Source organism: Entelurus aequoreus, linkage group LG12, assembly GCF_033978785.1.
Source record: "Entelurus aequoreus isolate RoL-2023_Sb linkage group LG12, RoL_Eaeq_v1.1, whole genome shotgun sequence".
NCBI lineage: Eukaryota > Metazoa > Chordata > Actinopteri > Syngnathiformes > Syngnathidae > Entelurus > Entelurus aequoreus.
In genome coordinates this window covers 29,511,480-29,538,763 of record NC_084742.1, presented here as the reverse complement: position 1 = coordinate 29,538,763, position 27,284 = coordinate 29,511,480, and the positions used below count along the sequence as shown (strand labels likewise).

The window sequence follows — 27,284 nt, the reverse complement described above, 5'->3', positions numbered from 1 at the left end:
TTTGTTTACATTCAGTGGCACAACAAGGACCAAAGTGCGTCAAGTGTTAGCTAGTCTTTCAACTGAATAGTGAGGGTTCGTTCTTCAGTGACACAAGTGAGCAGAATTACAATTAATTAGCAGAGTAGGCTAACGTTAGCCTGCTCACATATCTCAGGATTCAGGCACAAGAAGGCTCGGCCGGGCAGTGAGACCAAAAGGTTTTCCACCTAATGAAGCGAGTAAGCTGGCCAGCTAGGTGTCCGATAATGGACGTTGGGTGTTTTAAAGTTTGGAGGTAGCCAGCTGGGCGAAGCCGCCGAGCGGGGCGGAGCAGCACAGCCGAAACAGGGGAACTTACCGCAGAGTCGGCCCAATACAGTTGGTGTCCGTGCTCTCTATTTCGCGGAGAATTCGCTCGTGTTCGGCGGCTGTCTCCACCGTCGCCATACCGCATTTTGTTCTGGACGGTCCCGAGATGGGCTGAGGCGAGCGGACGATCTGCGCTCCGTGCGTCATGGCGAGCTGCTGGCCGGGGGTTGGTTCGATGTTTTTGCGGTGCAGCCCGAGTGAGCGGGGTTACACTCACATATTCTACAAAATAAAACTTCAGCAGACATCATACACTGCCTAAAATATATGCTTTCTAGTATTGTTGTTTTATCAGCTAATGATTGACTAATTAAAATATTTTAATAACATGTAACCTGATATCGTTGGTCTTGCTTGCATTAATATGTCTTAGTTAAAACCATATTTGTAATAATTTTGCTCACACAAAGAAAATAGTGAACGCTCATGAAATAGGCGCGGCTAAGATTGTGACGTCGACGTCAAACAACAGAATAATCATGCTTTAAACATAACCAATATTGACTGAGCGGATCCTGACTCAAATGCCAGGCATTTTTGCGTTTCAGTTTTAAGAATCGTGAGTCATTATTTATTATCGTTGTTTAAACGTATTAGCTTTTATTTTGTTTTGAAGGGGTGACATCCGGGTCTTTTATGTTCAAAGTACATTGTAAACTGCGCGTCCACCTGCATCTGGGAGAGAAAGTTGTCATGGAGGTAAACTAACCCAAAAGACACTACAATGTGCTTCTCTTCTTTCATTCTTTGTGACTTTACGCAGACTATTCAACACTTTTCTACCCTCAGAAATCAAAGTCTGCGCAGAACTAGACTATATAACTACTAGCTATTTATTAAGCCATCCAAGCTACAGCTACATACAAGTTTATGTTGTGTCAATCAGAAATGGGCATTGTTTTTTGACGATATAACTATTGTATTGACAGTGTGGGGCAGTAATAGCTACATGTAGCCAAGCTACGACGTAGCTTAACTACATTTTCCAATAGCTTTTCCTGTAGCTTAGCTACTTTTAGACCCATGTAGCTAGGTAGCTTACATCAAAACTACAAAGAGAGAAAATGGACTGCGAATCCAGGCCAAAAAATATGGAGAAAATACAATGACCTGGATAAATGAGATCATTTATACGTACGGAGAAAATCAATGATGATTGGTTGGTGTTTGCATGATGAGTCACAATTGGCTGAGGTTAGAGCGAAACATTACGGACTGGCCAATCAGAGGCTAGATAAGGCGGGTCATCGAAACTAGTAAGCAAAATATTAACAGACACGCTTCAAGCTGACGGCTAAAAAAATAAATCAAAAACATACTTGGAAATAGCAGATTATATTTCTCTTTTAGTGATGAAAACGACATGCAGGAAACCCACAATAATGCATGTCCTTGGCCATATTTAGATAAATGTATGCATTTAGCGAAAGGCCTACGGAAACCCACTACTACCGACCACGCAGTCTGATAGTTTATATATCAATGATGAAATCTTAACATTGCAACACATGCCAATACGGCCGGGTTAACTTATAAAGTGCAATTTTAAATTTCCCGCAAAACTTCCGGTTGAAAACGTATGCGCGTGACGTCAATCGTTAAAACGGAAGTATTCGGAATGGGTGAGGGCGGACCTACGTCACTTCCGCCTACCAAATCCCCTAGCAACCGGGAATTCGTTGAAAACAAACCAGCTCACAGCGAACACAGCATTGACAGAAAAAGCATTTAACGAGCGTTGTGGCTTGGAAGTCGGCGTTAAATCCTTCATTTACGCATTTTTACTTATTCGCATATCGTGTGAAAAAACGAAAATGTATTATTTGCGTCAGACTCGTCTCAGTGAACTTTAAAGCTTCTCAGGCTTAGCTTAGCTTGCTAGTTAGCTTAGCCTGCGCGCTACTAAGAAAGAGACGCGGAAGTTATCAACAACAAGATCAAGTGTTAGTGTATAAAATATTGAGAGATTTGAGGGCTACATGTATTGAATGGCAACATGAAAATTATAGGGTTTATTGGTTTTTAAAAACCCAACTGTTAAGTGCAAATTTAAACGAAACCGGTTTTCTAGGCTATAGACTATATAGTATATTACTTACTTAACTTAATCCTCTTCTTCTCGGATGGGAAATAAGGCTTCGACGACATTCATCTCGCTGCTGTGCTCGTCTCTGTGCCTCGCCCCATGTAAGCTTCATCTCTTTCAGCTCCCCTTCAACTGTTCTTCGCCAGGTGTTTTTTGGCCGCCCTGGCTTACGTTTTCCCGGTGGTGTCCATCTTAACGCTGCCTTTGGTATCCTCTCGTTGTCCGGTTTTCGAAAATAGCTAGCTATAGGCTATAGACTATATAGTATATACCGCATGTTATTTTTGTACAACAACAACTTCAGCTGTCGAACGTTATAAGGTACAAATTCAACAAGTACAACATTAGCACGGACGTATAGCCAAGTTGTGGTTAAGAAGGTGGATTTTTGTTCCTTATATTTACCAGAAACGAAGTGATCCGAACACACGACCCGGGACTTTGGGGGACTCCAGTGGGAACCGTCCTCGTTTTCCCAGTGTAAAGCTGCGAGCCATTTGTCTCGTCTCTGTGGGCTTTTATCACGCTTTGGCAGAACAAAATACAATCTTTGTTTTCCCTGTTTCCAGTTGTGGTTAGCACAACCAAAAACAACACAGTTTTTCGGCATTTTGGAGGCAGAATGACGGGTTTAACCAGCGTAGGGCGACAGGTTAAAGAGTAATGGCAACGGTTTGTTTTCAACGCCAGTCTGGTTGCTATGGCTCGAAGAACCCGTATGTAGCTCAGTAGCCCGGATGTCGGCCCTCACCCATACAAAAAGCTCTGTTTTAATCGCAAAATTCCACAGTATTCTGGACATCTGTGTTGGTGAATCTTTTGCAATTTGTTTAATGAACAATGAAGACTGCAAAGAAGAAAGTTGTAGGTGGGATCAGTGTATTAGCGGCTGGGTGCAGCAACACAACCAGGAGGACTTTGACTCGGATAGCAGACGCGCTATCCGACGCTAGCCGCCGACCGCATCGATGATCAGGTGAAGTCCTTCGTCACTCCGTCGATCGCTGGAACGCAGGTGAGCACGGGTGTTGATGAGGGCTGGCTGGCGTAGGTGAATAGCTAATGTTTTTAGCATTGCTCTGTGAGGTCCCGTAGCTAAGTTAGCTTCAATGGCGTCATTAGCAACAGCATTGTTAAGCTTCGCCAGGCTGGAAAGCATTAACCGTGTAGTTACAGGTCCATGGTTTAATAGTATTGCTGATTTTCTGTCTATCCTTCCAGTCAGGAGTTTATTTCTTTTGTTTCTATCTGCAGTTAAGCCCGATGCTATCACGTTAGCTCCGTAGCTAAAGTGCTTCGCCGATGTATTGTCGTGGAGATAAAAGTCACCGTGAATGTCCATTTCGCGTTCTCGACTCTCATTTTCAAGAGGACATAGTATCCGAGGTGGTTTAAAATACAAATCCGTGATCCACAATAGAAAAAGGAGAAAGTGTGGAATCCAATGAGCCCTAGTACCTAAGTTACGGTCAGAGCGAAAAAAGATACGTCCTGCACTGCACTGTAGTCCTTCACTCTTACGTTCCTAATCCACAAATCTTTCATCCTCGCTCAAATTAATGGGGTAATCATCGCTTTCTCGGTCCGACTCGCTCTCGCTGCTGGTGTAAACAATGGGGAAATGTGAGGAGCCTTTCAACCTGCGACGTCACGCTACTTCCGGTACAGGCAAGGCTTTTTTTATCCGTGACCAAAAGTTGCAAACTTTATCGTCGATGTTCTCTACTAAATCCTTTCAGCAAAAATATGGCAATATCGCGAAATGATCAAGTATGACACATAGAATGGATCTGCTATCCCCGTTTAAGTTTAAAAAAATCATTTCAGTAGGCCTTTAGCGAAAACAATGCCCCAAACCTTAGTTTTTAGTTGTTTACTCTGTTATTCGAAATCATAACTGCTCTCTTCATCTGAAACGCCAAACACAAATGTAAGAACACGCATTAAGGTGAGTGGAGTTCATGAGATGTTGCACATAACCATTACCAACTGTTCCCAAACAAAACACAAGTCATTGTTTTTTCTGTCAATATATTAATAGATACTGTTTTTTACTGCAGGCAAAGACAGTGAATAACATTATAGGGTTGGGCCAAAAAAAAGACAAACTAAATAAATACATATAGTTGGGTGTGGGAACCCCCAGAGGTCGTTGTAGGGTGTCCCAGCTAAATGACAGATAGTAAATAGTAATTGACACTTACTGGGTCCATTTGTACACTCTCAGCTACATTAACATTGATATTATACATGTGGGCCCATTAATATAAATGCTGTTAAATGTAACTTTGATGTAACAAGCTACTTTTGCCGTGTAGCTTGCTACAATTTTCCGGGGATAGCTCCCCCTGTAGCTTAGCTACATTTAATCAAGAGTAACTTGTAGCTTAGCTTACTACACTTTCCAAGTAGCTTGCCCATCTCTGTGTATTTGATCTAACAGACTTTAAAGGCGTTCCCAACAGGGACGGCCCCAGAATGTTTTCTCTCCCAGGGCTAAGGGGGATGAGAAGGGAGCTTGATTGATTGATTGATTGATTGAAACTTTTATTAGTAGATTGCACAGTACAGTACATATTCCGTACAATTCACCACTAAATGGTAACACCCGAATAAGTTTTTCAACTTGTTTAAGTCGGGGTCCACGTAACTCAATTCATGGTACAAATATATACTATCAGCATAATACAGTCATCACACAAGTTAATCATCAGAGTTTATACATTGAATTATTTACATTATTTACAATCCGGGGGATGAAATGTGGAGGGGGAAGGGGTTCGGACGGGGGGTTAGGATTGGTTGATATCAGCACTTCAGTCATCAACAATTGCATCATCAGAGAAATGGACATTGAAACAGTGTAGGTCTGACTTGGTAGGATATGTACAGCGAGCAGTGAACATAATGAGTTCAGAAAGCATAGGAACAAGTATAGACATTTGATTATTTACAATCCGGAGATGGGGAGGGGGAAGGGTGTTAGTCAAGGGTTGAAGTTGCCTGGAGGTGTTCTTTTAGTGCGGTTTTGAAGGAGGATAGAGATGCACTTTCTTTTAAACCTGTTGGGAGTGCATTCCATATGGATGTGGCATAGAAGGAGAATGAGTTAAGACCTTTGTTAGATCGGAATCTGGGTTTAACATGGTTTGTGGAGCTCCCCCTGGTGTTGTGGTTATGGTGGTCATTTACGTTATGGAAGTAGTTTGACATGTACTTCGGTATCAGAGAGGTGTAGCGGATTTTATAGACTAGGCTCAGTGCAAGTTGTTTTACTCTGTCCTCCACCCTGAGCCAGCCCACTTTGAAGAAGTGGGTAGGAGTGAGGTGTGATCTGAGGTGGAGGTCTAAACAATGTTTGAACAATGTTTGGTGGGTGCTGAGAAAATAATCGATTTTCAAGACTTCAGTTCTAATTTTTCTAGATAAAATCAGTTAGGGTACACAGCAACAGCATGTTCGATATAAAAGTAGTTCCAACTAAATTTGCCCAAAGATTAGTCAACAAAGTAGTTAAAGGGGCTATTTGTAATTTGTTTACAGTTACGTTTTTCAAAGCAAAAAATATAACAAGAACGCCATTGGCTAGCTTGTGTTATACCATTAGTGGTTTAACCGAACACAATTTGTGTCAAAACGTACTATATTTTTCATGATTACTAAGTTTGTGTAGTGAAATTGTTTTAACGGCCCGAATAAAATGATTGGTGTTTACGGCGGTCACTAAACCCTCTCTCGTCAATTCGTACGCGCAGGGAGCGCGTGCACACAGAATTAGAATCAGACATACTTTAATAATCCCCAAGGGGAAATTAAGACACATACAAAAGCAGTCCAAGAGAAGCAACAAACACATTTCAGTCATATTGTTGTTATGATAGAATATACATTCAATGATGGCTAACAGTAACTATCCAAATAGCTATATTATTAGCTTACAACACCCAAAGCTAATGCCAGTGCATGTGTTATGTACGTACATAGTTACGTCATTACGTCCTATAGAAGCCGGAAGAGGGCAGGAAATATTGTGTAAAATCCATTGGAAAGTTAGCGCCCTCGAGACATCTGTGTAAATGTTGCTAACAGCCCCTTCAAGCCGAACACAAGCAACAGTGGCAAAAATGTTTCATGTGCAAAGGTGACGCTCATACGCATGCTAATAACCAGACAATACATTAAAAATGACAGCAAGTGTCTTTATCATATGCAGCATAATTAATGAAAACAGACAACTGTGCATTGGCAATATTGTTTCGGATCACATCATTATAACTTAAGAAATTATTAATGGTTAACCTAAAGGCTACAAAGTGCACCCCCGAATGATTGCTCTAGAGGGGCAGGTCAAAAAAGTTTGCATTCAAGCTGTGATTGGGCAGCCAAAAGATGGAGCTGGACATTTGATAGCCGTTTAGAAAGATGTGTGAATGGCCATAGAAAGATGGACTCAGCCCGATGATAGGTTTAGAAAAGATGGGCTTGGCCCAGTCCGCGTAGGGGAGGGACAAAAAAGGTCATATTTAGGCTGTTATTGGACGGCCAAAAGATGAAGCTGGGCTTTTGATTGGCGTTAGAAGGATGGACCCAGTTACGTGGTTAGCCACAGAAAGATGGACTCGGCCCGGTGATAGGCTTAGCAAAGATGGACTCATGAAAAGGATTGGCTGCCATGAAGCTGTCCCGTTTTGTGGGCGATCTTATTTACGTGGCATCATGTTTTATCATATATGGATAATCCACTGACGTCACAAATGGGGCAAATTCCAAACGGCTCCTTTGGAGGAAGTATGAAGGAAGGTAAGATTTTTTTATAAATATTTTCGCAATGCCCCCACGGTTTGATTTCAAGTTTCCAGGACTTATACAGATCCAAAATACACAACAGCAGGTACCAATAGTTAAGAAAAGTTGGTTTTCCATAATAGGCTCCTAAAATGCTGAAAGGGTCGGGGGCTCAACTGGGGATAGACAGATTTCTGATGGGGCTATAGACTCCCCTTTCCCCTTGTAGACCTGTCCCCAGTTCCTAATGAGTGTTATAAAGGTAAATTAAAAGGACTGTTTGCGGCTATCGATTATTCTGGTAACGAGTACTCTATCGATTATTCTGTTTGATTAATTGAGTAATCATAATCAAATACTATATACTATGAACATCTATATTTTCAGGAAAATGTGTGAAATAAACAATTATTGTTGTGCTTGCCATAATCTTTATTTTTTATTATAATAAATGCACATAATCCACGTTAAAATTACACCTTTAACATCCATTAAAGGCCTACTGAAATGATTTTTTTTTATTTAAACGGGGATAGCAGATCTATTCTATGTGTCATACTTGATCATTTCGCGATATTGCCATATTTTTGCTGAAAGGATTTAGTATAGAACAACGACGATAAATATTGCAACTTTTGGTATCTGATAAAAAAAAGGCTTGCCCCTACCGGAAGTAGCGTGACGTAGTCAGTTGAACATATACGCAAAGTTCCCTATTGTTTACAATGATGGCCGCATGAAGTGAGAGAGATTCGGACCGAGAAAGCGACAATTTCCCCATTAATTTGAGCGAGGATGAAAGATTTGTGGATGAGTAAAATGCAAGTGAAGGACTAGTGGGGAGTTGAAGCTATTCAGATAGGGAAGATGCTGTGAGAGCCGGGGGTGACCTGATATTCAGCTGGGAATGACTACAACAGTAAATAAACACAAGACATATATATACTCTATTAGCCACAACACAACCAGGCTTATATTTAACATGCCACAAATTAATCCTGCATAAAAACACCTGCGTGTTTGTTATGCTAGCTCCTAGCTCCTCTGCTAGCTCCTAGCTCCATAGAACACGCCAATACAATTCAAACACCTGATCAACACACACAATCACTCAGCCCAAAAGACCGTTCACCTAACCCAAGGTTCATAAAGCTTATATATTTTTAAAAAGTTACATACGTGACGCGTACGTGACGCGCACGTACGGTACGGTACGTGTTATGCTAGCTCCTAGCTCCTATGCTAGCTCCTAGCTCCATAGAACACGCCAATACAATTCAAACACCTGATCAACACACACAATCACTCAGCCCAAAAGACCGTTCACCTAACCCAAGGTTCATAAAGCTTATATATTTTTAAAAAGTTACGTACGTGACGCGCACGTACGGTACGTGTTATGCTAGCTCCTAGCTCCTATGCTAGCTCCTAGCTCCATAGAACACGCCAATACAATTCAAACACCTGATCAACACACACAATCACTCAGCCCAAAAGACCGTTCACCTAACCCAAGGTTCATAAAGCTTATATATTTTTAAAAAGTTACGTACGTGACGCGCACGTACGGTACGGTACGTGTTATGCTAGCTCCTAGCTCCTATGCTAGCTCCTAGCTCCATAGAACACGCCAATACAATTCAAACACCTGATCAACACACACAATCACTCAGCCCAAAAGACCGTTCACCTAACCCAAGGTTCATAAAGCTTATATATTTTAAAAAAGTTACGTACATACGCAAAAAAAAGTTGTTTAGAAGCCAAAGCTGCATACTCACAGTAGCACGTCTGCGTCTTTGTCATCCAAATCAAAGTAATCCTGGTAAGAGTCTGTGTTGTCCCAGTTCTCTACAGGCGTCTGTGTATCGAAGTCAAAAGTCCTCCTGGTTAGAGTCTCTGTTATCCGAGTTCTTCCATCTTGACTGCATCTTTCGGGAATGTAAACAAAGAAGCGCCGGCTGTGTACTGTTGTGGCTGACTACGTTCGAAAAATACGTCCATTTCGCACCGACAACTTTCTTCTTTGCTTGCTCAGCTTCCTTCTCCATAATGCAATGAACATGATTGAAACAGATTCACGAACACAGATGTCCAGAATACTGTGGAATTATGAAATGAAAACAGAGCTTTTTCGTATTGGCTTCAATGTGGAAGGCATACCCGTGTTCGCCGGTCTACGTCACGCGCATACGTCATCCTCAGAGGCGTTTCGAACCGGAAGTTTAGCGGCAAATTTAAAATGTCACTTTATAAGTTAACCCGGCCGTATTGGCATGTGTTATAATGTTAAGATTTCATCATTGATATATAAACTATCAGACTGCGTGGTCGGTAGTAGTGGGTTTCAGTAGGCCTTTAATGTCTATAAACAAAGATGTGAAAAACACTCACACAGATCACAGCACCCACACACCATTGCTCTCATGTGATCTCTATTGCAGGGACCGTGTGGAAACTATTTCTATGTATTTAAAGTTTCCGGCACTCCATGCAGTCCAGATTTATAAATTTGCGCTAGTCGCACTCATTAAACGATTAATGAAAGCAACAAAAAGAAAATCAAAGCTTTTTTCTAATCAATTCATTGTTGCAGCCCTATTACAGTAAAAACAATTCTAACCAACTAGCTTATGTTACAAATATATAGTTTTAAAATGTCTGTCGTGTCTATACAAACACTAAATATATTGAATAAAAATTGCTTGTCGACCCGGGGGAATTTGTTTGGCATTCAGGCTTGTCACTCGCCGCTGCTTCGTCCACACATACACGCAGGGAGCACATGCACACATACAAAAGCAGTCCATGAGAAGTAACGAACAATTTGCAGTAATGTTGTTACAATGGGATATACATTCAATGATGTCCAAATCGCTATCATTAGCTAACAACACACAACGTGTTACGTAGTGTATACATCATCACATCCTAGAAGCTGTAAAAAGGCAGAATATAATGCTTAAAACATTGGAAAGTTAGCGCCCTCTAGGCATCCACGTAAAGGTTGCAAACAGCCCCTCAAATAAGTTGACAAATTGTTCAGGCTACTGAGTTGTTTTTGAGTGTGTGTGTCAATTGTGAGACCAAACAATGCATTATCTCTCTGATGCAGCCCCAAAAGAAGCTAATCAACTCTGCAGAGGACTGTGTTGACGAGGCTCTCTGTGGTCTTGTCAGGGCCTCCGGTGGCCTCTCTCTGCTGCAGGGCCACCGTGTCGTTCTTCGTTCCGACCTGGACAATGTGAGGGGCAAAGTGGCACTGCTGGCAGGAGGAGGCTCAGGCCACGAGCCCGCACACGGGGGTATGACTGTGTCACCACATGTGGAGAGTGTATAAACTCTTTGGAAACACTGGGCATGTCATGTCCAGGGTATGTGGGTGCTGGGATGTTGTCTGCAGCAGTAGCAGGAGGAGTGTTTGCGTCTCCGCCTCCTGCTGGAATCCTGGCTGCCATTCTGTGCCTACACAATGCTGGTAAGATTACCTTTTCTCCTGTACACTAAAACTATTGTTAACCATTTTCGGCTCACAGCTTGATTTTTTATCAGCATATTCTTAAAAATGTATAATAAATATACATTAAAAAAAGATATTCCACTAATAACAATGTGCTTTGTCTACTAACACAAAGCTACAATCTGAATGTCTTCTTAAAATAGCTTAGCATGTATAGACCTGCATTTAGCCCAGTGAAAAATGTCAAAGCAGCCCCAGCATCCTTTGTTTTTTCTGTATGCGGCTCTCACTGTAAAAAGTTTGGCACCCCCTCAAAAGTTTTGATTGAGTAGGAGCATCTGGGGTCCTTGTCATTGTAACAAACTACACCGGAGATCGCCTCAACTTTGGACTGGCCACAGAGCAAGCGTGCAACCGTGGTGTGGCTGTCAATATGATCATCATTGCTGATGACTGCGCCTTTGAACGCCCCACGAAGGCGGGGAGAAGGGGCTTGTGTGGCACTGTTCTCATTCACAAGGTGAACCGTTCAGTTTAATCATGAGACACAAAGAGTTTGAGGATGGAAGGAAACTTTTTCTTTAGCTGGCAGGTGCCTTAGCAGATGAAGGTTGCTCATTGGACCACATTGTTGCCATGGTGACAGAGGTGTTAAAGGGCACAGGTAAGGCTCTAGTACTAACTAAAGCTGGGTTTCCTGTGGTGATGAAAAGCCTGCTTGACTGCTCGTATTGTTTTGCAGGTACACTTGGAGTCAGTCTATCCCCGTGCAGCGTTCCCGGATGTCGGCCTTCTTTTGAGCTTCCCCCAGGGGATATGGAGCTCGGCTTAGGTGAGGATGAGGTCCTCTGGTATTTTATCTTTACCAAATATCAGAACAAAGACCCACAGTGAGGCGGCATTTAGCCACTATCGCCCCCACCTGTAGAACAGCCTGCCTGAGAGTCTCAGGAGTCAGACTGCAAAGACCAATATTTTTTTGTACATGTTACAAGCACACCTTGTAAATTAGGCTTTTTATTGATCATTTTGAATTATTCTTAGGTTATTAGTTATTTATTGCTATTATTACTATTTTTCTCATTTTATGTTTATGTTTATTTTATTTTTTTTAAATATTTTATATTACTTTTTTAAAGGACGTTCATTTTTAGGTATTCTCAAGTGTGGACGCCTCAAAGGGTGCAATTTTCCTTAATCCTTAATGCCATGCTAATTTTTGTTATTGTTTATAGTGCGTGCGTGTGTGCGATGTGCTTGCATGCGTGTGTGATTTTTGTTTTATAATTTATTCATTCATTATTTTTTTCTCTGGTGTATAGTCTTTTGTGTGCATGAAAAGTGCAATATAGATCAAATTTGTTTGATTTATTGATTGATTCCTGCTGTGATAGACTTCCGTGCAATTCCCCTTCCGTCCCCGGGCCCTGCTGGCCTCGGTTCGCATTCGTGTTATGACCTGTTTACTTGTCCAGTCACATCTGTTTTACTGCAATTTCTCTGACTTATTGGATTATTTTCAGTCTTATTTGTTGTCAATTTCAATATTTTGTACAAAGTTGCACCTGTCATGAATAACTTGCGAGTAGCGATGTCCAATGTGAAGTGAGCATATAGGCACTGTACGATTGGTCTAGTCTAAGTACAACTATCTTGTTTTTTGTTCATCTCATGCAGGAATCCATGGAGAACCTGGTGTCAAAAGGTCAAAGGTGAGTCCAAGAATAGTACACAAAGATTATGTAGTTTTATTTTTTGAATGAATGAATTTTGAATCAGGTGGATTCTGCAGACCAAGTGGTGTCAGCCATGATTGATCACATGACCAATGCAGAGAATCAGTCACACTTGCACCTGACGAAAGGTAGCCTCCGTCATTTAACACATTTGGTGACTTGGTCAAACTGGTGTGCATGCCGCTCTCTGACGCAGGTGACCAGCTCATTGTGTGCGTGAACAATCTGGGAGCGCTGTCAGGTCTGGAGATGGCCGTGGCGACGCGGGCCGCGATCATCAGTCTGGGTATCAACACTGTGGATTGGGTGACCAGCATGACGCGGCATGTCATGTACATCCGTTTGTTGCTATGGTTACAGAAAACCGTGGGATGGTAGTCGCAAGGGTGATGTCTGGGTCTTTCATGACATCACTAGAGATGGCTGGAATGTCGTTGACACTGATGACGGCCAGTTCGGAAATACTTAGACTCTTTGGTAAGAATTTGCTATTTTAAAATCACTAATCAAGTGCAATAGCATGAAGCTAGGCTAAAATTAAACAGCAGTCAGTGAGCTTGAATGACTCTAATCTACTGTAGATGCCAAGACCAGTGCCCCCGCATGGCCAAATCTCAGCAGTGTGCATGTGAGTGGACGCAACCACCTCACGGACGCCCCCAGTGTGCCCACAGGAGTGCACAGCGATACACAGCCAGAAGGTTAATTCATTTTTCGCCACACACATGCATATATACATTTGGTGAAATTCCACATGTTGTGTTAAAAATATCACATGACTGATGGCTCTCTTCCAGGACCAAACGGTGCTGTGATGCGGGCTGTGTTGGGGAGGGTTTGTTCCACACTTTTGGAAAAACAGGAGGAGCTCAACGCTTTGGATCGTGCTTCTGGGGACGGCGACTGCGGGAACACTCACACGCAGGCGGCCAGAGGTGACACAACACAAAGAAGCAGACAACACAAAATATATACAACTACATTGACTAAAACTTTCACTTAGCCATTCGGGTGTGGCTCCAGAGTCACATAGTCCCCGGTTGCCCCAAGCAACTGTTATCCGCCCTCGCTAAATTGGTGCAAGAGAAAATGGGCGGGTCTTCAGGAGCAGTAAGTTTTTCACTTTGCTTAATGACGTCATAGTTTTTGCACACGTTGACTCGTCGTGCGTCTCAGTTGTACAGCTTGTTCCTCACGGCAGCTGCCGGTCACATGACAGAGAGGCAAAGCAGTGCTGCAGCGTGGGCCGGTGCAATGCATGCTGGGATGCTGGCCATGAGAAGGTGGATCTTTAGCTCCAATCTATGTAATAATGTTTCATGAATATTCAATATGATGTCTTCAAATGCTACCATGCTGTAGACCGAGGTGTCCAAAATCCAAGTTGGGGGCCATTTGTGGCCCCCAGGGAGGTTTTTAGTGGGCCATAGTTTACATATTTTCCCATCAATTTATTTTGGGAGGGACATAGCATGTTAATGAAGGGGTTGTCAAGCTGTCGATTGTAAATGTGACAGACATTGTGATTAACCGGTCAATCTTTGGGAGTTTACCAGTAGATCCCGAAATTATTAGGAAAAATAAATTAATGATCAAATGAGTGCACTTCCCTCCGGGAGAGTGACCAACAGAACTGCCAACAAGCTCACAAGTTAATCCCTAAACACGCCCATATGCCTCGTCGCTCCCCACGCACACACTACGCGAGCCAAAGTACCAAGCTCAGTCCCCAAAACCTGGACAATGCCGCTCCAGCGCACACAACACAGGCTCTCCCAGCATAACATGTCCACAAAAAATCATATAGCTGCGGCGAGGCGTTAAGGCTGAATGACAACGCATCGACCATCTCCAGCCGTAACAACACTCCCCCTTTTGTCTAACCACCATTGCTCGCCCACGACGGGAAGCCAACAAGCCAAATAGCGTTGCTGTTTTTCACAGCACCAATGTACGTACTAAGCCCGATGAAGAGCCACAAAAGCAGAGATGCTTAAAGTGCGGCCCAGGAGCTATCTGTGGCACATGCCTCAATCATAATTGTCCTTTGGCAAAGAAAAAAAACACAATTTTAAAAGAAAGGAGAATTGAGCAAAAGCCACAATAAGATAAGTCAAAATGTTGACATTAATAGGCCATAGAAACACAAATGTTTGTCTTTAAATACAGAATCAGTTTTTAAGCTTTTCTACAAAATTCAATAAAATACATATAAATGTCAGTGAGTGAGGAAGTGGGGTAGATCTTGCTTTGGTTCATGGCCGAGACCAAAGATCTTGGGCTCAAAAAGGTTGATGTTTACCAATGTAGGCAAACAAAGGAACAACACTAAAATGCACAAAACACAGTACAGTAATACATAATAAACTAAAAAAGCCCTGGGAGAACATACCTGTAGGCCTCCGCCAGACTGTATCTCCCAATTTAAGAATCCTTTGAAAATCAAAGTTCAATCAAAATCCGCTCATAAATTTGTGATTTATGTTGCAAACTTAAGGCTGGTACACATGAAGATTTTCTAAATCTAAAAAGATTCCACCCATCCATCTTCTTCCGCTTATCCGAAGTTGGGTGGTGGGGGCAGCAGCCTAAGGAGAGAAGCCCAGACCTCCCTCTCCCCAGCTACGTCGTCCAGCTCTTCCCGGGGGATCCCAAGGCGTTCCCAGGCCAGCTGCGAGACATAGTCTCACCACTGTTTTTGGGTCTTACCCGTGATCTCCTACCGGTCGGACCGGGCGTTCATGGGGCATTCTGACCAGATGCCCGAACCACCTCATCTGGCTCCTCTCGATGTGGAGGAGCAGCGGCTTTACTCTGAGCTCCTCCCGAATGACAGAGCTTCTCACCCTATCCCTAAGGGAGAGCCCCGCGACCCGACAAAGGAAACAAATTTTGCTCGCTAAAAAAATTATTAACCTATAACAGACCCCTCACTTATTTTTTTTATTTAACCAGAAAAAATCCCATTGAGATTAAAAACCTATTTTTCAAGTTAATTTTGGCCAAGAGGCAGCAAAGTTACACATGAAATTACATTTGCGATCACATTACACATTAAAATGACAGGATGGTCATCAAATAACACAGTTACTGATAACTGAGGCAGCTTCAAATGCTCTCAGTTTAGATTTAAAAGTGTTTAAGGATAAAAACTCAGTCAGCTTCCAGTCTCTTTGTAGCATGGTCCAAGCACAAGGAGCTGCATAGACAAAAGCTTTTTCCCCAGCTCTGTGCAAGCAAAAGGGACAGAGATCATTGGATCTCAGTGCATAAGAGTCTGCACTTCTCTCTGTAATCAATGTACTGATGTAAGAGGGCAATAGTCCCATAAGAGCACTGTAAATACAATTGTACCAATGACACTGTCACTTAGTGACTAGAGAAGGCCATCCCATCCAAGAGTACAAGTCACAGTTGTGTGTCATGGCTCTACAGTTTGTGACAAACCTCAAAGAAGCATGGTAAACATAGTCGACCGTCTGAATACAGAAACGAGTAGCATTCATGTAAAAAGGTCACCATAATCTAGCAAAGATAAACATGTGGCACTCTTTTACATTAAAAAAACCTTTTCTTATTACGGAAGAAAAAAAATGTCAAGACTTGGTTCTTGGGTTTTGTTTCTCCGGAAGGCAACGGAAAATTGGCGCGGGCAAGACGTGTATTTAAATACATGATTTAATTTTCACTCTCAAAAAAAGGAATATACAAAAAAGCGCTCACAGCGGAGGTAAAAACTTGACTATGAAAACAAAAGGCGGAAATACAAAACTTGGGTATAAACACAAAACTTGCACAAAGGCAGAAACTATGAACAATAAAACAAAAACACTAACTGTGGCATAAATGAACAAAACTTACTTGGCAAAGAACTGTGACATGACATGAAGCAGAGTGATGAAATAGTGCGAGGTCGCCAGGACGAACAACAGAAACAGACAGATTTAAATAGTGACATGATCAGTGAAAACAGGTGCGTGACTCAAAACGTGAAACAGGTGCGTGACTGGGATGAGAATCAGCACCTCCAAGTCCGAATCCATGGTTCTCGCCCGGAAAAGGGTGGAGTGCCATCTCCGGGTTGCGGAGGAGACCCTGCCCCAAGTGGAGGAGTTCAAGTACCTCGGAGTCTTGTTCACGAGTGAGGGAAGAGTGGATCGTGAGATCGACAGGCGGATGGGTGCGGCGTCTTCAGTAATGCGGACGCTGTATCGATCCGTTGTGGTGAAGAAGGAGCTGAGCCGGAAGGCAAGGCTCTCAATTTACCGGTCGATCTACGTTCCCATCCTCACCTATGGTCATGAGCTTTGGGTTATGACCGAAAGGACAAGATCACGGGTACAAGCGGCCGAAATGAGTTTCCTCTGCCGGGTGGCGGGGCTCTCCCTTAGAGATAGGGTGAGAAGCTCTGCCATCCGGGGGGAGCTCAAAGTAAAGCCGCTGCTCCTCCACATCGAGAGGAGCCAGACGAGGTGGTTCGGCAGATGCCACCCGAACGTTTCCCAAGGGAGGTGTTTAGGGCACGTCCGACCGGTAGGAGGCCACGGGGAAGACCCAGGACACGTTGGGAAGACTATGTCTCCCGGCTGGCCTGGGAACGCTTCGGGATCCCCCGGGAGGAGCTGGACGAAGTGACTGGGGAGAGGGAAGTCTGGGCTTCCCTGCTTAAGCTGCTGCCCCCGCGACCCGACCTCGGATAAGCGGAAGAAGATGGATGGATGGATGGATGAAGGTGCGTGACAAGACAGGTGAAAACTAATGAGTTACTATGGAAACAAACAAACAAGGAAGTGCAACCAGGAACTAAAAAGAGTCCAAAAAACAAACACATGGCCAAAACAAAACATGATAAACAGACATGACAGAACCCCCCCCCTTACGGACAGATCCCAGATGTCCAAAAACAAAAAACAGGATCAAGAGTCATGGGAGGGCGGGAGAGGGACATGGCGGTGGGTCGCCAGGCCAAGTGGCCCCGAATCCACCGAGGCATAGTCATGTGGCGGCGGCGAGTGGAACGCCGCCGCCACAGGCGAGGTGGGCGACTCGGGAAGGGCCACATGCGTGGCCGACGATCAGGTGGGCGCGCTTGGCGTGGCGGACGACCAGGTAGTGGCCACAACCGTGGCAGACGAGGAGGCAGGCGCGTCGTCGTCATTGCAGGCGTGGAAGCCGCAGGTGCGGGTGCAGCAGATGAAGCAGGCAGAGAAGCAGGTAGCGAAGCTTGGCGTGGCGCGTCGGGCGGCGAAGCTTGGCGTGGCACTTCGGGCGGCGAAGCTTGGCGTGGCCATGGTTGGTCTTGGCATGGTTGGTCTTGGCATGGTCTTGGTGTTGGCATGGTTGGACTTGGTCTTGGCGTGGAGCTGTGACTGGCGGTACTTGGCGTCGTGAAGTTGCGACTGGCGGCACTTGGCGTCGTGAAGCTGCGACTGGCGGCACTTGGCGTCGTGAAGCTGCCACGGGCGGCACTTGGAGTCGTGAAGCTGCCACGGGCGGCACTTGGCGTCGTGGAGCTGCCACTGGCGGCGCTTGGCGTCGTGGAGCTGCCACTGGCGGCGCTTGGCATCGTGGAGCTGCCACTGGCGGCGCTTGGCGTCGTGGAGCTGCCACTGGCGGCGCTTGGCGTCGTGGAGCTGCAACTGGCGGCGCTTGCCGCCGTGGAGCTGCCACTGGCGGCGCTTGGCGTCGTGGAGCTGCGACTGGCGGCGCTTGGCGTCGTGGAACTGCGACTGGCGGCGCTTGGCGTGGAGCTGCGACTGGCGGCGCTTGGCGTGGAGCTGCGACTGGTGGAGCTTGGCGTGGAGCTTGGCATGGTGGAGCTTGGCATGGTGGAAAGACTGGCGGTGGTGGTCTTGCTGGAGGCTGTGGCTTGGCAGGACAAAAGACCGGTGGTGGTGGCCGGACCGGAGGTTGCGGCTTAGCCGGCCGAAAGACCGGTGGTGGTGGCCGAACCGGAGGTTGCGGCTTAGCAGGCCGACGGACTGGTGGTGGCGGTCGTCCTAGAGGCTAGGCTGTGGCATGGCATGACGCTGAGCAACCCCACCTGAACAGCTCCCAGCCCTAGCCCCCCCCTCAAGGAGCGGATACCAGACGCGCTCCCCGCGGTCTGGAACCGTCTTTTGGGGTGGGTGGAGGGAGGTCAGGAGGGGGGCCGAATCCTCCACTTTAAATTGTCCACAAAGTATTTTTTCTTCTACCTGGGTTTTATTGGGTGAAAAAAAAATTGTGACTTGGGCGTGGCTTGAGTCCTGGGGGGCGGGGCATGGAGTTTGGGTGGCTTGGGATGATTTGCTCTAATGTCCAAAAGCATGTTCTGATAGTGTTTTATCATGTTTATGGGATTAGAGTCTTTTGAGTGATCAAAAGAAAAAGTATTGAAAAAAAAATCCTGGTCTGTGACGTCATCAGGGCGAAGCTGGCTGCTGCTTGCTTCCGCCCGGAGGGGGAGGGGCTTGTGGGAGCGGCGTCCTTGGCGACGCTTCCGGGACGGGAACGACGCGCCGATCGGCACCAGCTTGCCTCCATTCCCCCACATCATCCCTCTGCCAGCTTCATTGCGCAGCGTCTCGGTCTCCATGGCGCGCAGCACCTCCCACGCTGCCTCGTCAAAACTGTCCAACTTTCTTGCGGAGAAACTCTTATGCTGGCGACCTACTGTCAAGACTTGGTTCTTGGGTTTTGTTTCTCCGGAAGGCAACGGAAAATTGGCGCGGGCAAGACGTGTATTTAAATACATGATTTAATTTTCACTCTCAAAAAAAGGAATAAACAAAAAGCGCTCACAGCGGAGGTAAAAACTTGACTATGGAAACAAAAGGCGCGCACAAAGGCGGAAATACAAAACTTGGGTATAAACACAAAACTTGCACAAAGGCAGAAACTATGAACAATAAAACAAAAACACTAACTGTGGCATAAATGAACAAAACTTACTTGGCAAAGAACTGTGACATGACATGAAGCAGAGTGATGAAATAGTGCGAGGTTGCCAGGACGAACAACAGAAACAGACAGATTTAAATAGTGACATGATCAGTGAAAACAGGTGCGTGACTCAAAACGTGAAACAGGTGCATGACAAGACAGGTGAAAACTAATGAGTTACTCTGGAAACAAACAAACAAGGAAGTGCAACCAGGAACTAAAAAGAGTCCAAAAAACAAACACATGGCCAAAACAAAACATGATAAACAGACATGACAAAAAACAATTTAAATGTTTATTTATTCAGCAGTTTATCAAAGGTTTAAAAGTGAGGGAGTTATCAATTACAATACCAAGGTATTTATATTCATGCACAAATTCTATGATATTCCCTTCAAGAATGGACACTACCGGGGGAGTTTGAGGCACCTTCTTATAATTAGAACACAACATAAGTTTTGTCTTGTCAGCATTGAGAACCAGTTTTAGATAAATAAGTGAATGCTGCAAAGCAACAAAGGCTTTCTGCAATTAACACCCATAAAAATGCATATTAGCATCACTGATGTACAAGATAAATAAGAGGGGCCCCAAAACAGATCCCTGTGGCAACCCATATGAACAGTAATTTCTGAACAAAGGCCGTATTTAATAAACCGGGTCCTGTTTTCTAAAAATTTGAAAACCAAGCAACCGTATCTTTTGACAGTCCAATGCGTTTTAAAATAACATGGTCTACAGCAGGGGTCACCAACCTTTTTGAAACCAAGGGCTACTTCTTGGGTACTGATTAATGCGAAGGGCTACCAGTTAGATACACACTTAAATAAATTGCCAGAAGTAGCCAATTTGCTCAATTTACCTTTAACTCTGTTATTATTAATAATTAATGATATTTATCTTTGTGGAAACACTGATCATCTTAATGATTTCTCACAATAAATATATATAGAAACAGATAAATATCAATATGCAACACTTTATTTTTATATTTTCTCTAAGTGCACATTTTTCAAATTGAACATTTTCAAATGATCACTTCTAAGACAGTCTTGTGAAATCACAATATCCCATTTTAACTAGCTAGCCACTAACATTTTTTAACAAATCATGAATTACTTTGCACCATGTTTGTACAAATAATAACTCATGTAAAATACAAAAGTAAACTCTCAATTTTTTAAATCATGTCACACTTTGAACTGGACACCAAATCTGTTATCTGTTTCTTTGTCAGTTAGTGGGAAGCCTGGCATTGCACACTGTTAACCAGTGTGTTGTACTCTGGTGTGTAACTTGACACTGCAACTCTGAGTGAGTCTTGCAGATGTGCATCAGTGAGGCGTGTTCTGTGTTTGTTCTTGATGAAGTTCATGTCAGAAAAGGCTGATTCACAAAGATAAGATTTTTCCTCATTGTTTGCGGAACCTTCTTAATCTTTTGGACATATTTTCACAGCAATCTGGCCTTAAGCTTAATTATGATAAATGTAAAATGTTAAGGATCGGAAATCTAAAGGGAACGTCCTTTCGAATGGAATGCAAAGTGCCTGTTTTGTGGACAGATGGACCAGTTAACATACTTGGTGTTGTTGTCCCAGAAAATCTGGAAGATCTAGGCTCAGTAAATTATGATAATCGACTAAGAAAGCTGGACAAAATTATGCAATTATGGAAAGGGAAATCCCTAACCTTGTATGGTAAAATGTCTATTGCCAACTCGTTAATTATTCCTCAATTTATTTATTTGTTTTTGTCATTACCAGCTCCATCACAAAACTTTTTTAAGATTTATGAGCGGAGGGTCTTCGATTTTGTCTGGAACGGCAAACCAGAAAAGATTAAAAGAAAGGTTTTGTACAAAGAGTATGAATATGGGGGCCTGAAACTTCTCAACCTTGAAGCTATGTGTCTGTCTTTAAAAGCATCAATTGTTCCAAAGATGTATTTAAACATTGAGTGGTACACAAGTGTCCTGTTGGACAAAAAACATGTACTGTATCAAAAGAAATTGTATCCTTTTTTACAAGTGATCCCCTCCCAGAGAGTCTGCTGGGAAACATGGCAGGGTTCATAAAGGAAACAATCCACTCGTAGTGGTGTTTTCAATTTTATGTGCCAGAAAAAAGAGACGATATTTTGCAGCAGTTAATATGGATGAACTCTAATATTGTAATAGATGGAAAGCCTTTCTTTTGGAAAAATATGTTTGAAAGAGGAATCATTTTTGTCAATGATATTATCAATGAGAATGGTAAAATTATGAAGTATGATTCATTTAGAACCATGTATGGTGATGCTTGCTCAAGCTTTTCATTTTATCAACTAACTGGAGTAATTGGGAAAAGATGGAAACAAATAATTAATTATGGAACTACTAAATTATTAGTTTGTAAACCTCTAATAAGAAATTCTAGTTGGCAAAAAGGAACTAAAATAAATAGAAAAATATATAATTTGTATTTAATAAAGATATCTTTGAAGGCTGCCCCATACAACACATATGGAAAATGGTAGGACTTTTTTGACTGCCCGTTGCCATGGGATGCCATATTCAAACTAATCTATAAAACCAGTATCGATGTGCAAAATCGTTATTTTCAAATTAAAATTATTTATAACTTCTTACCCACAGGGAAAATGTTAAAATTATGGAATGTGACAGAGTCAGATGATTGCCGATTTTGTTGTCAGGAGCCTGAATCCACCCTGCATTTGTTTTGGTATTGTCATATTGTGTCTTTGTTTTGGGTGGAAGTTGAAAAAATGTGTTTAAGGATTGGTTTGTTTATGAAGCTTAATGTGGTTTCTGTTATTTTAGGAGAGTTCATTGACAATCATGATTTAGTCAATTTAATTATAGTACTCTGTAAAATGTTTATTTTTAAGGCCAAAAACAGATATTCACTTAGTATTACTTTCTTTAAAACATTTATTCAGTATTTTCTAACTTTAGAAAGTTACATGGTTGAAAACGATAATGATGCCAAAAAACATTGAAAAAAAGATAAGTCCTCAAAGGCTTATTTTGAAAGTAGAATTATGTTTATAGATTATATGATATCTGTTGTTGTGTTCCCTAATTTGAGTGACCTGGACATAATCTGGACTGTACATAAATGCTTATTTTGAAAATGTAATTTTGTTTATAAATTATATGCAATCTGTTGTGTTCCCTAATTTTTTTCTGTGTACATGAATGAAGGTGTGTGTTGCTGAGTCCGACTTGGACATTATCTGGACTGGGCCTGGTTTAAAAAAAAACTTTAAACAAATCTAATATCATTGACAACCTGGTCTGTTGAAGATAAGGCCCTTTTTAAAAAAAATAAAATAAAATAAGATAAATAAATAAAAAACATTTTCTTGGATTAAAAAGAAAGTAAAACAATATAAAAATAATTACATAGAAAATAGTAATTAATGAAAATGTTAGTGGACCAGCAGCCTATACAATCATGTGTGCTTCAGGGACTGTGTCCCTTGCAGATGTGTTGTCTATGTTGTGGGAACCAGAATATTGGTAGCAGAAAGAAATAACCCCTTTTGTGTGAGTGGGTGTGGATGAGTGTGCATGGGGGAGGTTGTTTGGGTTGATGCACTGATTGAAAGTGTATCTTGTGTTTTTTCTATGTAGATTTAATATTTAAAATAAAAAATAATTTTTTTATTTTTTTTTTTATTTTTTTATTTTTTTTTAGAACAGGCCCGCGGGCGACTCATCTGGTCCTTACGGGCGACCAGGTGCCCGCGGGCACCGCGTTGGTGACCCCTGGTCTACAGTGTCAAAAGCTTTGGAGAGATCAATAAAAATGAGGCACAGTACTTTTTTTTTTTTTACAAAGCACTTACTAATAACGACAAGGAGATGCGAAGGAGATTCTGTGATCCTGTTTGTCTGGGGCGCCGCATAGGGCTAAAACGATTTGGTCGTTGTGCCAAAAGCCGACTGCATACAAAGTAGCTATATATATATATATACAGTATATATATATATATATATATATATATATATATATATATATATATATATATATATATATATATATATATACACTGGTACCTGGTACCAGGGTGATTCAAAAAGAATACGCCAAAATTATCACTCTATATTTCAAAAATGAAAAACAATAGAAAACCTAGCTTGAACACATATGTTGTACATAACTTTGAGTATTTATTTCATGCTTTAAAATTGCTCAATATGGCCACCAACGACAACACGGACAACATCAAGACGATATGAGAATTCCTCCAAAACGCGCTCGAAGATGTCGTGATCCATCGTGTTGATTGCTGCTGTTAATCAATATTTCATGTCATCGATATTTGTCGGCAACGGTGAAACATAAACTTTGTCTTTTACATACCCACACAGAAAAAAGTCACACACAGTTAGGTCCGGGGATCTGGCAGGCCAAGTGCAGGGAGTTAGGTCTTAAGCACTTCTTCTACCAATCCACCGCTGAGGCACGCTTTCATTCAGATAAGTTCGAACCTCGAGATGCCAATGGGGCGGTGCTCCATCTTGTTGAAAAACAAAGTCATTTGTATCTCCTTGAAGTGAAGTGAGTAGCCAGTTTTGGAGCATTTTGAGATAGTTTTGTCCTGTAACTGTGTTTTCTTTAAAGAAAAAGGGACCATAGACCCTATTTTGAGACCAGCACAGAAGACGTTCACTTGAGGGGAATCCCTTTGATGTTCAATTGTTTCATGTGGGTGACTTGTTCCCCAAATGCGCACATTGTGACGATTGACTGTGCCACACAAATGGAAAGTCGCTTCATTGCTAAAAACGAGACGTGAAAAGAGAGTTTCATCATCTTCCAGCATCGACTCACAGAATCTCTTTCGCATCTCCTTGTCGTTATTAGTAAGTGCTTGGACAAGGCTATGTTTGTATGGTTTCATATGTAATCGTCTTTTTAACACACACAAGAAAGTGGTTTGAGGGATCGCAAGCTTACAACTTGCTCGACGTGTAGACATGCGCGGGCTCCCCTCAGACGCATCGTGAATCTTCTCCACTTGCTTCTCTGAAACACGTGGTCTTTCAGGACTCTTTCCTTTACACAAGCAGCCAGTCTCTTTAAACTGTTTAACCCACCGTCGAATGCTCTTACGATGGGGTGGATCAATGCCAAATTCTGTTCTAAAAGCACGCTGCACCGTGACAATGGCATTTGTTTTGTCAAACTGCGCCTTATAATGAGGAGTCACCATTTTGAGGGTAAATAAACATGTGGTCTTACTACAATTGAACGGCCCCGAAAGGATTACATGACCACATCAACAATATGATTTGCCTGAGTGGATGGATGGACAGGACAGATTTAAAAAATAATAATATTGTTCTTGAATCGATTTTAGATTTTTTTTTATCAATTAAGAATCGTTATAAATAACAATTGCGATTCATTTGAAAATCAATTTTTTTTTTGACACCCCTATGAATTGCTTAATACACTACACTTCATTCAGCATGTTATTTTAAAAAAAAATGGACTGTTACAAAATCATGCTGATTGTCAAAGATTTTATAACATAATAATAACATAACACATGTTAGTTCTACCTCAATGAAAGGTTTTGTTATTCTGGAAATTCATTGTGTTGCTCAAGGTAATATTTATATAGTGCTGGTACACACATGATTTCAGCCTTTCAAAGCTCCTCTTGGACCACCAATTTTTTACCTTGGTATTTTTCAAATCCTAGTTACGGCCCTTCGTGCATCCCTACTTTTAGTGTCAACATTTCAACTTTTTCTTGTTACTTTACACCTATTTGCTCTCTTATTCTACTTTGAAATAGTATTTTTTAAATGTTGCTTTGGCCTGTGCTTTGGGCACCCCTGTTTTAGTAGTTTACTGAGTGGTAAGCCTTCTGAAGGTCCATGAAAATTTAACCGACACAGCGACTTTTATTATCTCCAAGTATACATAACAGCATGACAAACCAAACGGTCAAGGATGTAAAGTGGAGCGACCATTTCCCAAGTGGTCAGTTAAATTTTTAACCACCCATATTTCAGCCATTCATCCATCCATTTTCTACCGCTTTTCCCTCTCGGGATTGCAGGGGTGGCTGGAGCAGTTTGGATATTATTGGAAGAACAGACATTTAGTAGTTGGACATTTTACTTTTAGCCAATGAGGGATGTGCTCGTTTTTTAGGTTGGTGGTAATTGTGGCTACCTCAGTGTCATTTATGTTCGTAATCCTGAAAACCGGCATGTTGGGTTTGAGTTGTTTATGTGAGCACGTAGTTGGAGTGAAGCACTGACTTATCTTTTGTAGTTAGTTAATGAGGACGATGATGTTATGTATTTTCATATTTTGTTTTGTGTTTCCATTCGGCCAAGCAGTTTTTTTAAGTTTTGCCAGATAAGTTCCACGTTACTATTCGCATTTTCTGTTTTTTGTGAAGGAATTTGCTTTATACCGTCTCAGAGTTTATGTTACTTTGTGTATGTACATTTTTGTCTATCCATATTAATCAAGCATAGTTCTTATTTGCACATTAAAACATTTACAAATTTTATGTGGGAACTACTTTCAGCATTCACACAATTATTTGCCTTGTCACCTTGTACACAAACAGCTTTTCTTTAATTATATTTAATTGTTTAGCACAATGATTCTCAAACTGTGGTAAGTTTGGTACACAGGTTCGATCTAGTGGTACGCCAAAGAATCCCTTAATTAAAGTACAGTGTTTATTTTCCTATATTCAAACAAAGTGTTACTGTTCAAACTGTGTGTAGCGTTACAGTGGCCAAAATATTGAATATACTTAGTCAATAAAAGTTGTGCCTTGTTTGAAATGAATACTTAGGCCTACTACGCTACTTTATTTTAATGTTGGTCATTATGGTGGTACTTGAAGAGCCAAATGCTTTCTGAGGTGGTACTTGATGAAAAAAGTTTGAGAACCACTGGTTTAGAATATATGTGCATTATGTTTTAGCATGTAAGTAAACAAAAGGTGAATATCATAAGTGGCCTCCATGTCGTTCTGTTTTCTGAATTTGGCCCTGAACATTTTTGTATTACAAAACATCTATGACGTCAACAGATATGGCGGCGCTGATCCAGGGGACAGAACCATGGTGAGTGACCACAGCTCCAGACAAACTTAAAATGTTTCTTGTTGCGTATAGTCATTAGGACTCAACCTGGTTTTAGTTGGACGCTCTGTGTCCTGCTGTAGACGAGCTGATGAAACTAAACACAGCACCTCCCGGTGCAGAGATGACCGTACTGCAAGCTGCTATACAGGTACAGTAAAACATCCTCGACCTGTTTTGTTTTTGATTGCGCAAGTGTGCGTCCCAAAAAAAAAACCTGCTGCTGCTGTTTAATCTGATTCATTAACAGCTTTTTTCTTCTCTCTGCCCAGAGAGCTGCTGCTGGCGCAGAATCCACTCGCAGCCTTGTGGCTAAGGCGGGTCGAGCCAGCTACATCGCCTCTGAGCGACTCACTCTCCCCGACCCCGGGGCCAAGGCCATTGTCGCCATTTTGAGTGCCGTATTTGAGGCGCTTAATGAGCAGCGGTAGTAGAAACAAACAAAGCAGAATTAACTTTGTGCATCAAATAAAGTTTTCAAGACACTGATTTTGGTAGTCTTGTACACCAAATGTCGGTAAACTCGGTAAACAGTTGATTTTATCATGAGTCCAAAGGAATGTCACATTGAAGAAAATGTCAGATTTGACTGGACCAAACGCATACACACACACGTGCAATACACAAGGCCAGTTGACAATAACATAACCAATGAGCTTCTTTTATTCCTGTCCCGCATAAAGCCCCACATGTACACACATCCTTGCCAGCCCGCTATTATGACACTAAATGTTGATACAGGCAATTGCTGATAAGTCCAACCATAAGGTGTTAAGGCCAAATGTGTTTTATTGTTTGTGTGTGCATGGTTTTC

At 42.3% G+C, this 27,284-nt stretch overlaps 2 protein-coding genes across 11 annotated transcripts in view; one reads left to right on the top strand and one right to left on the bottom strand.

Annotated features, from left to right (window-relative positions):
- The window catches only part of exoc6b (exocyst complex component 6B), a 42,907-nt gene extending 42,328 nt beyond the window's left edge, over window positions 1–579 (bottom strand). The window contains exon 1 of one of the 5 annotated variants that reach the window (XM_062065566.1): window positions 341–579. In XM_062065566.1, coding sequence (XP_061921550.1) covers window positions 341–498 — 158 coding nt within the window. In that variant the 5' untranslated portion in view covers window positions 499–579. The remainder of the gene's footprint in view (window positions 1–340) is intronic. The other 4 variants (XM_062065562.1, XM_062065564.1, XM_062065563.1 and 1 more) reach the window with 4 other exon arrangements.
- On the top strand, window positions 119–26,907 carry tkfc (triokinase/FMN cyclase). Of its 6 annotated transcripts, none has more exons than XM_062065568.1 (17): window positions 119–221; window positions 10,338–10,527; window positions 10,596–10,700; window positions 11,015–11,202; window positions 11,268–11,346; window positions 11,425–11,514; window positions 12,360–12,394; window positions 12,462–12,546; window positions 12,615–12,704; window positions 12,779–12,895; window positions 13,000–13,119; window positions 13,216–13,353; window positions 13,422–13,528; window positions 13,595–13,701; window positions 26,419–26,452; window positions 26,529–26,621; window positions 26,743–26,907. In XM_062065568.1, exons 1-17 carry the CDS (start codon window positions 213–215, stop codon window positions 26,899–26,901), a joined length of 1,746 nt encoding a protein of 581 aa, XP_061921552.1. In that variant the 5' UTR covers window positions 119–212; the 3' UTR covers window positions 26,902–26,907. The 6 variants fall into 6 exon arrangements, 5 of the variants coding, with proteins under 5 accessions (XP_061921552.1, XP_061921551.1, XP_061921553.1 ...); XR_009828040.1 differs by lacking the exon at window positions 119–221 and adding an exon at window positions 819–1,050 and having other exon boundaries at window positions 26,554–26,621; window positions 26,743–26,774; XM_062065567.1 differs by lacking the exon at window positions 119–221 and adding an exon at window positions 819–1,050.
- Window positions 26,908–27,284: the final 377 nt, after the last annotated feature.

Excerpts from the sequence above, each read along its gene's own strand:
- tkfc (XM_062065567.1), top strand. The coding sequence starts at position 988 with ATGTTCAAAGTACATTGTAAACTGCGCGTCCACCTGCATCTGGGAGAG. Across the intron at positions 13,354-13,421 it reads TCACACGCAGGCGGCCAGAG|CCATTCGGGTGTGGCTCCAG; the intron begins GTGACACAACAC and ends ACTTTCACTTAG. Across the intron at positions 26,622-26,742 it reads TACTGCAAGCTGCTATACAG|AGAGCTGCTGCTGGCGCAGA; the intron begins GTACAGTAAAAC and ends CTCTCTGCCCAG.